Source organism: Dermacentor albipictus, chromosome 7, assembly GCF_038994185.2.
Source record: "Dermacentor albipictus isolate Rhodes 1998 colony chromosome 7, USDA_Dalb.pri_finalv2, whole genome shotgun sequence".
Classification (NCBI taxonomy): domain Eukaryota; kingdom Metazoa; phylum Arthropoda; class Arachnida; order Ixodida; family Ixodidae; genus Dermacentor; species Dermacentor albipictus.
This window is the reverse complement of record NC_091827.1, coordinates 139,558,622-139,571,060: the sequence shown is the minus strand read 5'-3', so window position 1 is coordinate 139,571,060 and position 12,439 is coordinate 139,558,622. Positions and strand designations below refer to the sequence as shown.

The 12,439-nt window shown below is 51.1% G+C and overlaps 1 protein-coding gene across 1 annotated transcript in view; it reads left to right on the top strand.

The window, feature by feature from the left end:
- LOC139047299 (uncharacterized) overlaps positions 1-12,439 on the top strand; it is a 1,527,628-nt gene that overhangs the window by 1,352,354 nt on the left and 162,835 nt on the right. The window contains exon 24 of the mRNA XM_070521114.1: positions 4,303-4,427. Within this exon, the coding sequence (XP_070377215.1) occupies positions 4,303-4,427 (125 nt within the window). The remainder of the gene's footprint in view (positions 1-4,302; positions 4,428-12,439) is intronic.

Below are 12,439 nucleotides of genomic sequence, written 5' to 3'. Positions count from 1 at the left end.
TCCGTGTTCCGGGGGCCGGTGTTGTATTATACCGATTGCTCGATCATCCGAGATGACGTTGGTGTTGTCTTGGCGATCCGGGCTTGGATCACGGCTTGTCAGCGACATTCGGTGCATGAACGAAAATCACCTCCACCATATGTCACGTGGTAGCGACGGTCAGGAACACAGTAGCGAAACTATGAAGGCCGGAACTATCTCTTTATTGGGCGAACGTGTGCCCAGAAAAGCAGCCTACACTCAAACACAAACACACAAACACAGTCGGCGGTCGTCGAAAATCAGATCAGTTGGTCCAGCGCATGCGCTGTTATACATCACTCGTCGAAGGTTTTGGTGCGTTGAAGAACCTCAGGTGGTCCAAATTACTGGAGTCCCCTATTACGGCGTGCCTCATACGCAGACCGTGGTTTTGGCACGTAAAATCTCCTAATTCAAGTTATTTTTTTAATGTTCTAGTGCATTCGCTGGTCCCGCTTGGTTTCCTAAAACTACTACACAATTAGTGTCATGCATGCAATTTGATAATACAAGGTTTGACGAGGACATACACGACAGATAAAATCAACGATAACATTCGCATAAATTTGGAATCATTCAGGCGCGTCTAGCGCTGAGCGATAACGTTTAACACCTCTTAGCCGGTCAACTGCGGTCACCGGAGAAAGATAACCAAACACACCTGTCAATGTGTATACTTCTTTTGCAGTTTAAAGCAATGTTGCGCACGTTTACATTTTCCCAGTGATCGATCAGCATCACAATGACTGGGCGCTGTTTGCTTGCCTATTTAATTCTGGTCCTGCGCTTTCTTTTTAGCTCGCAGATTGTCTAACTCCGCGTATTCTGGAAAGTGTCAGTTACTTGCTTATCCTTTGTGGTTTCTAGCGTATCCTTTTAGTCTTCCGATGTGCAAAAATGCACTGACTATTACAATACTCCCTGATTGGAAATTTGAGCGCACTTCTATACGCATTTTCGGTTCGCAATATATTGCCTGGCGTGGAAAATCTGTCTGGTGCGGCCCATTAGAAACTCAGCGAAGTGCGACACAACTGCATCGCTAATCGGGAGTTTGCGAGCGACAGTGCTTGGGTGGTGTGTGGGCGCCCTTCACAGCAGCCGCCGGAGACAGACCTCCGATCATGCAGCTTTTTCTTTCCATGTATAGTATCGGTCGATGAGCTCGCCGCATACCACCGGTGAACAGACAACGGCGCACTATGTTGGCGCCATCTCATAGCTGTAGTCGCTGTGTAGTCGGTTTTGCGCGCCACTACGCTTTTCATCTCACGCTTTCACCCCCTCCTCCTCCGCTTTCCTCCTCGCTGTCTTCACTGTCGCTTTCTTTTATGTCTCGCGGCGCTCCACGTTCGCCCTGTCCTTCACTATGCTGAAGGACGCCAAAGGACGTCAACTTAAAGCACAGGAACGAGTGCCTAAGGGCGGAGTTCTATTGTGAGTAAAGTATTGCAGCACATTTAAACAAAATAATGGGGTTACGCGTACCAAAATTATAATTTGATTGTGAGGCCCGCCTCTGGAATAATTAGGACAACCAGGAGTTCTTTAACGTGCACCTAAATATATCTACAAAGGTGTTTTCGTATAACAGAGCGTGGGTGTAGCCTGGTCGTTATCAATGGTTTTGGAAGTTAGAAGGGTCTTTTCATATTTCGTCCCCATTGAATTGCGCCCCCATTGAATTGAGGAGAGCAACAATTTACAATAGGTATCGAGGCACTGGAAGTGGTAAGGGAATACATCTACTTAGGGCAGGTAGTGACGGCGGATCCGGATCATGAGACGGAAATAATCAGAAGAATAAGAATGGGCTTGGGTGCATTTGTCAGGCATTCTCAGATCATGAACAGCAGGTTGCCATTATACCTCAAGAGAAAAGTGTATAATAGCTGTGTCTTACCAGTACTCACCCACGGGGCAGAAACCTGGAGGCTTACGAAAAGGGTTCTACTCAAATTGAGGACAGCGCAACGAGCTATGGAACGAAGATTGATGGGTGTAACGTTAAGGGATAAGAAAAGAGCAGATTGGGTGAGGGAACGAACGCGAGTTAATGACATCTTAGTTGAAATCAAGCAAAATAAATGGGCACGGGCAGGACATCTAATGAGGAGGGAAGATAACCGATGGTCATTAAGGGTTACGGACTAGATTCCAAGGGAAGGGAAGCGTAGCAGGGGTGGCAGAAAGTTAGGTGGGTGGATGAGATTAAGTAATTTGCAGGGATGACATGGCCACAATTAGTACATGACCGGGGTTGTTGGAGAAGTATGGGAGAGGCCTTTGCCCTGCAGTGGGCCTAACCTGGCTTATGATGATGAGGATGAATTGTGGCCGCCGTGACCGGAATTCGATGTGGTGACCTGGTGCATAGCAACCCAACACCACAGCCACTAAGCAACCAGGCCGGGCTCACCAGCTTTATAGTGCAACTCTCTGGCGCCTCTTTCTGCATTGAGCGTCGGCGGCCCCCGTAACCGAACGAACGCCTAGCTAAGCGGGTGATGATAGAACGTGATAGCGATGAGAGAACGAGAGGGAAAGCGGAGGAGAAGGCTGCAGGGAAAGCATCAGGTGGAAATTGGAGGAGGAGAGTGCGGTGAAAGTGTGAGAAGGAAAGGGAAGTGCTGCACGAGACATGCTACACATCGGGGACCCACTGTGCACGCTCTACTTTGGCAGAGCCGCCTCCGCTAGAGAATGCAGTCCGAGCGAGTGACGCGCCCCCGTGTTCTTTCTTTCTGAACAACGAGCGACACAACCTGTGTAAGCGCTTTGTCTGCCGCTCCTGCTGTATAAGCTGCACGTGCAGATGCTCAGCACCCGCGCCAACAGCCCCCTGCAGTTAAATTTCATTTTTTTTATATTTTTACGTGAATTCAAAAGACCTAACCAACTGCGCTCAAATTTTGTATTAGCAAGTGTCGTAATCGTTGGTGATTTTATTTTTTTGTCTCTTAAGCCTGCAACCTTTGTTTCGCAACAGCTGAACACATTCTTTATAGGCACAAGCTTCAGACCTGAAATTCTTCACTACAAGTGCAGTATGTTCTACTCGTTTTCAATTCGACAGCAATACCTTTAGCCTTACTGTAAATAATTTTGTCCCTCCAATGACTGCTTAAGCAGCCTCTGTATTCAGAACCCGGGATGAAGTTCTAAATTTGCGCACAGCACAAGCGAGAGCACTACTATACGCTACAGGTGGAGTAATATTGTCTCAAAATTCTTTGTACATGTAAATATATATTTTAACGCATGCACCCTACCAGTGCTGATATGTTTGTTCGCAGCTCGCTGCCCTCTTCAATGAAATCAGCGCGTTTGAGCTGAAGCAGGTACTTAGTCCGTAGGTAGTTTAGGACTTGGAAATGCCTACAAAAACTTCAAGCACTCGAAGTATTGTAAACTGAATATGAAATAAAATAAAAATAGTAATACCCAGGAGTGTGCTTCGTTTTAATGTTAAATTAGAGCAATAACTCAGTGCGAGCGCATCACCCTCAACCCTCCCCCCCCCCCCCCCCCTGGTAATGGCGACATCAAAAAATTGCTAATCTTTTTTCCTGCCATAGAAACTGCAGAAATCCGTCCCCCAAACAAGTATACTTGCTTAGACGGTAATTGGCGGACTCGGCGAGTACTACACCTTCAAAGTTTGGGACAAGTACACGGAAGCAAACGAAGATTCCTTGAAATCGCGCAGGAAGAACTCTATTTTCTATTTGCTTCATATACAGAAACACTAACCCAACGAAAGTTTCGCAAAAACACATTACCTTCGAAAAATAAGTAAGCAGTGCAAGGGTCAGTCAAATAAGTTTATTTATCATTGTTGATGTAGGCAATCAATCATAATCGTTATTGCTCCCTGTCACCTTCCTCAGCTATTTAAGACGTCATGCTACCGCTGTGGACCTACTATTACTCTCATAGTGCAAATAATAAACATTCAAAAATATTTCTCTTGATTGGTGCAATAAACAGATCACTAACATTGCCTCTGAATTTGTAATCAGCAATCAACTATTTCGCTTATTCATTCCTGCCTTACGGGTTGATATATTAGCCTCTCGGCTGTCCATGTTTGTCTTGTATGCCCTACGTATGCCTAAATTATACAATAACGTGCCTTCTTTCTTTATTCCTGTGTGTCTGGGGGAATAACGTATACTGTATGGTAAAACGATTACATGTTAGCGATAAACTAACTGAACAAAAATTGTGGTCTATAATCTATTATTGGCTTTAATAAAGAGTTCCTGCTTTCAATTCCAGAAACTGTGGCAGCTGGTCAGCTGACGCGAGGGCAAAACGTGCGGTTGTATATAGGTAAACACGGAGAGGATATCTGGAACGAATTTCAAATGTCGGCTGGATTTCAGCTGAATCCTATTGATGATGTAAGTACTAAGGTGAGAGTAACATCTTAGCCTTCCTTTTGCTTTCTTTACTGCCCCAAAACGGAGCACATATTACTACGACCAATCACAGCACGCCTTAATTGACAGTTGCACGTAGCGTCCGATTCTCGCACTATGCTGAATGTGCCTGGGACGAAGAAGAGACGGCTGGCTTTCACACGACAGTAGCTGGATGCAGCTTTTGAGGTCATCATGTGCAAGATGTATGAGAATGGGTTAGCAACAATGACCACATTCTCACCGTGCAACAACCTGCTCTTAATTATTACCTAGCAGAAACCTCACTTTGTATTGTTACGTAAGAAGACGCAAATGAAAAGCTATATACAAGTATATTTACAACGTAATACGCCGCACTTGGCCAAGAATCAACAGCCCGCGCTAGCCTCCAATCGTTGTCGTCGTCTTCTTCCTGCTCAGCTCTTCGTCAGTGGGAACATACCCCGTAGCACTACCCCCGGCGGCAAGAGCGCCGTCCCGGAGCGACTAAAGGCTGGACTCTGAAGCAGTGTAGTAGCTCTTGAGCCTACTGACGTGCACGACATCACTAGACGCCAGAGTAGATGACGAGGTTGAGCTCACAGGAGCAATTTCATAAGTCACAGGCGTCACCTGGCGCAGCACGCGGTAGGGCCCTGTGTATCGGGAAAGGAGCTTTTGTGAAAGTCCGACGTGACGAGAGGGCGACCACAAGAGCACGAGCGCACCAGGCGAAAACTGTACGTCACGGTGGCGGGCGTTGTACTGACGCTGCTGAGTGGTTTGCGAGTCCGTCAGTCGAGCACGGGCAAGCTGGCGTGCATGGTCGGCGAGAGCGATGGCGTCGAGCGCATACTCGCTTGTTGAGATCGAAGTAGGAGGAAGTGCCGTGTCAAGGGGCAAGGTCGGTTCGCGACCGTAGAGCAGATAAAAGGGAGAAAATCCGGCGGTATCGAGCCGGGAAGAATTATAAGCGAATGTGACGTAAGGAAGGGCAATGTCCCAGTCGCGGTGGTCCTTGGAAACGTACTTTGACAGCATATCGGTGAGAGTACGGTTTAACCGCTCTGTCAGGCCATTGGTTTGAGGATGGTATGAGGTAGTCAGCTTGTGTTGAGTGGAGCAGGAACGTACAATGTCGGCGATAACTTTCGAGAGAAAGTTACGACCACGGTCAGTGAGCAGCTGTCGCGGGGCGCCATGAAGTAAGATAATGTCCCGCAAGAGAAAGTCCGCGACGTCAGTGGCGCAACTGGTAGGGAGAGCCCGCGTGATAGCGTATCGGGTGGCGTAGTCAGTTGCGACGGCTACCCATTTGTTCCCAGAGGATGACGTGGGAAAGGGACCGAGGAGGTCTAATCCAACACGAAAGAATGGTTCCACAGGGACAGTGATCGGCTGGAGATGACCGGCAGGTAGCACCTGAGGTGTTTTCCGACGCTGGCAGGTATCACAGGCAGCAACATAGTGTCGGACAGAGCGAGCGAGACCAGGCCAATAGAAGCGGCGGCGGACGCGGTCGTACGTGCGGGTTACGCCAAGATGTCCTGCAGAAGGTGCGTCATGCATCTCAAAGAGCACAGTCTGTCGTAGATGTTTTGGCACGACAAGAAGAAGATCAGATCCGTCAGGGAGGAAGTTCCTTCGGTACAGAATGCCGCCCTGGAGGACATATCGGCCAACGGATGCGTCGGTAGGTGTAGAGCGCAGACGCTCGATGAGTACTCGCAGCGATAGGTCTCGGTACTGCTCATCGGCGAGGTTAACGAAGGCAGACACAGAGAAAATGCCGTCGGCAGTACTACTGTCGGCGTCGTCAGGCTCGTCTACCGGGTAGCGAGACAGGCAGTCAGCGTCCTTGTGTAGTCGGCCAGATTTGTAGGTGACAGATAACGAATATTCTTGGAGGCGTAGGGCCCAGCGACCAAGTCTTCCTGAAGGGTCTTTCAATGAGCATAACCAACAAAGCGCGTGATGGTCTGTGATAACGGAAAAGGGTCGGCCATATAAGTATGGGCGGAACTTCGCAACCGCCCAAACTAGGGCCAGACACTCACGCTCAGTGATGGAATAGTTGCGCTCCGCGGGTGAGAGGAGCCTGCTGGCGTAAGCGATAACACGGTCGTTGCCGCGCTGGCGTTGTGCCAGTACTGCGCCAATTCCGTGACCGCTGGCATCAGTACGAACTTCGGTAGGCGCAGACGGATCGAAATGGGCCAGAACGGGAGGCGTTGTGAGAACGTCGATTAGATGCGAGAATGCAGAGGCCTCGTTAACGCCCCACTGGATAGGGGCGTCTTTTTTCAAAAGCTCGGTTAGTGGTCGTGCTATGGCCGCGAAATTTTTCACGAAACGGCGGAAGTAGGAACAAAGGCCGATGAAGCTGCGCACATCCTTGACACACTTTGGAACAGGAAAGTGCGTAACAGCATGGATCTTGCCTGGGTCCGGTTGCACTCCGTTCGCGTCAACGAGATGCCCAAGGACGGTAATCTGGCGACGGCCGAAGTGGCACTTCCATGCGTTCAGTTGCAGACCGGCGCGACGAAAAACTTCCAGGACTGCCGAGAGACGCTCGAGGTGCGTAGCGAACGTTGGGGAGAATACTATGACGTCGTCCAAGTAGCACAGGCATGTGGACCATTTGAAACCGTGAAAAAGGGAGTCCATCATGCGTTCAAAAGTGGCAGGAGCGTTACATAGACCAAACGGCATTACTTTGAATTGATAAAGACCGTCCGGAGTTACAAAAGCAGTCTTCTCGCGGTCGAGATCGTCCACAGCAATCTGCCAGTAGCCGGAGCGGAGGTCAATAGAAGAGAAGTAGCGAGCACCATGGAGGCAGTCAAGGGCGTCATCGATCCGAGGTAGGGGATACACGTCCTTTTTGGTAACCCTGTTAAGGTGCCGATAATCCACGCAAAAGCGCCATGAACCATCCTTCTTTTTTACCAGTACAACCGGTGACGCCCATGGACTACATGAAGGTTCTATGATGTTATTGGCAAGCATTTTTCGAACTTCAGCGTGAATAACTTGACGCTCAACCGGTGACACTCGATACGGACGGCGATGAATAGGAGGGGCATCGCCGGTATTAATGCGATGTTTAACAGTTGTAGTTTGGGCCAAAGGACGATCCTTAAAGTCAAAAATATCGTTGTAGGAAAGCAGAACGCGGTAGAGCTCACGAGCGTGCTCGGACGGCATGTCGGGCGCAATCATTTTCTGTAAGTCGGCGATGGTGCAAGGTGTCGACTGAGATGGTAGAGGAGGATCGGCTGAATTGCTGTCTACCTCAATAGATGCTATTGAGTGATCTTCGAATGAGCAAAGCTGGGCCAGAGGCATCCCGCGGGGCAGCACTTCTGTCGTCAAGCCAAAATTGACCACTGGCAGGCAGGCGCAATTAGCCGTAATAGATAAAACGGTATGAGGTACCGTGATCCCGTGTGTAAGGAGGACGTCTTGTATAGGAGCCGCGATATAGTGACCGTCGGGCACTGGTGGGGATGACACTAGGTCAACGTAAGTCAGTGCCGTAGGTGGCAGGCGAACAAAGTCGACGGAACTGAGGCGACTGGGGTGTGGTTCAGCGGGATCCAGAACAGGCAGGTCAAGGCGGAGAGTACTGGCGGAACAATCAATGAGAGCAGAATGTGCGGAGAGGAAGTCTAACCCGAGGATGATGTCTTGGGGACAGTGGGCGATGACTGTGAATAGCACGACTGTTGAGCGATCGGCGAAGGGGACGCGGGCGGCACACATACCAATTACGGGGGCGGTTCCGCCATCGGCGACACGGACAACAAGCGTCGTGGCGGGCGTGATTATTTTTTTCAGGCGGGTACGAAAGTCCGCGCTCATTACCGACAAATGCGCCCCAGTGTCTATAAGAGCAGATACAGGAACACCGTCGACTTGCACGTCAAGAAGGTTCAGATGAGTGGGCAACGTCAGTGGAGGATTTGGCGGCGTAGGGAGCAATGCAGCGTCACCTCGAGGCGCTGCATCATTCAGTTTTCCGGCTGGGAGCGGCGTCCGAAGGGAGTCGGCGAAAAGGAGCGACGGGGCTGGGGAGAGCGAGATTGTCGTCCTTGGGGCGAAGGTGAACGAGAATAGGGGCGGTTCGGCGCAGGAGAGTCAGTGGCGGCATTATCGGAGCGTGCGGCATAAGGACGAGAAGGGCCACCCGAGGGGCGAGAATAGGCAGTATAAGCAGACCGGGTCGGGGAAGTCCAGCGACTTCGACAGTGCCGAGAAATGTGCCCGATGCGACGGCAGTGAAAACAAATGGGCTTGTCGTCAGCAGTGCGCCATTCAGCTGGGTTGCGGAAACGTGGTGGGTAAGACGATGTGGGACGGGGCGGAATCGAAGAAGCCGGATGGGTATCAGGGTGATGGGCCGAGCAGATGGTGTGAAGGCCCATGTTTTCGAACTCCTGGCGGACAACTGCCTGGATCAGGGAAACCGTGACTGCCGGTGCGTTGGTGGGGCTGGAGTCGAAGGCAGCCGGATAGGCGGCCTCAAGCTCACGCCGAACGATCTTGGTAATATCGCCGGTGTTGTTGGGACGAGGAGCGTCGGCACAGGAAAAAGTCGCTGGGGTGTTGGGCAGACGGGCAAACTGCTGATCGATACGTCTGCTTTTAGCGAGTTCCAGGCGGCGGCACTCTTTGATAACAGCATCCACCGTCGCGACGTTGTTGAATACGAGCAAGTTGAAGGCGTCATCGGCAATGCCTTTGGGGATGTGGGATACCTTGTCTAACTCAGGCATGTGTGCATCAACTTTGCGGCACAGAGCCAGGACGTCCTGAATGTACGTGACATAGGGCTCTGTTGACGTCTGCACACGGCCGGAAAGCGCCTTCTGCGCGGCAAGTTTGTGACCGTAGGGGTTGCCGAACAAGTCTCGGAGCTTTTGCTTGAACGAATCCCAACTGGTGAGCTCCTCTTCGTGCGTCCGAAACCAAACTCGAGGTGTGCCCCCGAGGTAAAAGACTACGTTGGCGAGCATGATAGTAGGGTCCCACCGGTTATTGCGGCTGACGTGTTCGTACAGGCTGATCCAGTCGTCGACGTCGTCCCCATCTTTGCCAGAGAATACGCCAGGATCACGAGGAGCAGGGAGAGAGATGTAGGTCGTCGAAGTGGCAGGAGGGGTCGGAGGCGGCTGAGTCGAATTGTCATCGCCGGGAGCCATGAAGCTAGGCTCGACGTACCGTCCACTGCGAAGCTCCGTGACGAGGTACAGGGAACGTCCACCTCCACCAGATATGTAACGTAAGAAGACGCAAATGAAAAGCTGTATACAAGTATATTTACAACGTAATACGCCGCACTTGGCCAAGAGTCAACAGCCCGCGCTAGCCTCCAATCGTTGTCGTCGTCTTCTTCCTGCTCAGCTCTTCGTCAGTGGGAACATACCCCGTAGCACTATTAACGCGATGACTGTGATTTGCCTAGTTCAAGCGTTTTTAGTTAGTCCGTCCGTCCGTCCGTCCGTCCGTCCGTCCGTCCGTCCGTCCGTCCGTCCGTCCGTCTGTCTGTCTGTCTGTCTTTCTGTCCGTCCGTCCGTCCGTCCGTCCGTCCGTCCGCCCGCCCGCCCGCCCGCCCGCCCGCCCGCCCGTCCGTCCGTCCGTCCGTCTGTCTGTCTGCCTGTCTGTCTGTCTGTCTGTCTGTCTGTCTGTCTGTCTGTCTGTCTGTCTGTCTGTCTGTCTGTCTGTCTGTCCGTCCGTCCGTCCGTCCGTTCGTCCGTCCGTCCGTCCGTCCGTCCGTCTGTCTGTCTGTCTGTCTGTCTGTCTGCCCGTCCGTCCGTCCGTCCGTCCGTCCGTCCGTCCGTCCGCCCGCCCGCCTGTCTGTCTGTCTGTCTGTCTGTCTGTCTGTCTGTCTGTCTGTCTGTCTGTCTGTCTGTTTGTCTGTCCGTCCGTCCGTCCGTCCGTCCGTCCGTCCGTCCGTCCGTCCGTCCGTCCGTCTGTCTGTCAGTCTGTCTGTCTGTCCGTTTGTCCGTCCGTCCGTCCGTCCGTCCGTCCGTCCGTCCGTCCGTCCGTCTGTCTGTCTGTCTGCCTGCCTGCCTGCCTGCCTGCCTGCCTGCCTGCCTGCCTGTCTGTCTGTCTGTCTGTCTGTCTGTCTGTCTGTCTGTCCGTCCGTCCGTCCGTCCGTCCGTCCGTCCGTCCGTCCGTCCGTCCGTCCGTCCGTTCGTCCGTCCGTCCGTCCGTCCGGGTGTCTGTCTGTCTGTCTGTCTGTCTGTCTGTCTGTCTGTCTGTCTGTCTGTCTGTCTGTCCGTCCGTCCGTCCGTCCGTCCGTCCGTCCGTCCGTCCGTCCGTCCGTCCGTCCGTCCGTCCGTCCGTCTGTCTGTCTGTCTGTCTGTCTGTCTGTCTGTCTGTCTGTCTGTCTGTCTGTCTGTCTGTCTGTCTGTCTGTCTTACGCCGACACGGTAACCCGAGTTGTCTACGAACTTGAACCACTAAATTTGTTCTACTGCTCGTGAAGCCTTGGTAGTCGCTGCGTTGTCGTGATTACACATTTATCACCGGCCTCTCGCCATGGCTCTCAGGTCTTCTACACTGTTACGCCCCCAATCGACCATGCACGTTCTTTCGGTGCTCCCAACGTGGAAGCACTTGCATCAGCACCCGCCCGTAAGGCGACGGGACCCGACATAGGCTGCCGTTTAGACGAACGCAGCGCATCATGATTGCACGGCACATGGTTAGTGCCTGGCTTTACGCTTGAGATTCATCGTTCTATTTATCCTAGAACTCTTAAAAACTGATTAGAGTATACAACCACCTTTAATTATACTCTGGTTGTAGCGTGTTGCAGCAAAAGGCAGGGCTTGCAATACATCTGAACAAGCTACTAAAGCCAGGCCTCGTAGTTAAGTAGGAGTATTTGGGACATGGAGATCTACTGGAATTCTAATTAACTGAAGGCGGCTAAGCATTGACGACTTCTTTAAGTTGATTCAATAAGGCGGAGGAAGTCTTGGGGTCTTGGTCTTACTTCGGTGTACAGGTGTTTGGTTTCTGCTTTATTTGCCAGGCTTCAAATTAGGGGAAAACAGAACTTAAGCACTGGTAGTATTGCATGTATTGTAACTTTTGCAGGTTTCACAGCAAGAGTATATTATCGAACCAAAGCTTAAACTAGTGACCACCCACCTTATGAGTATGACGAGGGCTAGGTTGTCGCGGTTGTGTCAGGAGCTCGATGTAGAGGTAGACAACGGCAGGTCAGAAGCCGAAATTTGTAAGGTTGTTTCACAAAGCATTAGTGATCAGAAAGACACGGAAGATTTTGACAACCTAATTCTAAAAAAAACAAGGAAAGTAGGAGCGCGAAGAGCGAGAAAGGCAGAAGCATGAACGAGTCAAGCAAGAACAAAACACAATTAGGGAGGAACGAAGTAGGCAGGTAAGCAAAGAGACAGAAGTTCTCACTCGAGACATTCAAATGTTGGAGCATAGGATTGAAGCAAAGCAGCAGGAATGTGAGGCACAAATAATAGTAGTGCATGGAAGGTACGAAGAAATCGCACGCACTGTTCTGCCGGTGGTAGAAAGAGAGGTTAATCCCTGTGACCCCAAATGAACGTCCATAGGCAATGCCAGATGCGCAGACCGCGGCGTAGTTGCTGACGTAGCCGTTCGTGAGAACCAGATTGAGTTCGACGAGATACTGTGCCAATAAAATGCTATAGAAGTGGATAGGCCAGTTGTGGATGATTTCATACCATTATCACATGAATGCGTTGCGAAGGTAGGTCTTCCAGAAGTGACACCAACTTTTAGACATGAGCATTAGTGTAGAGCTCAATCGCTTAGAAAAGCGCACGTAATGTCGGCAGGACAGTGTAGTTGCCGACATCTCCCAGGTATGGGAGATATGTTGCGCAAAACAAAGTATGTGCATTGTCCAGAAACGTGCTAACCACTCTACCAGTCAACGTAGCAATGATAGGGATGAATTACCCATAACTCATTCAGACTGTGCGCTGAGATAGAAA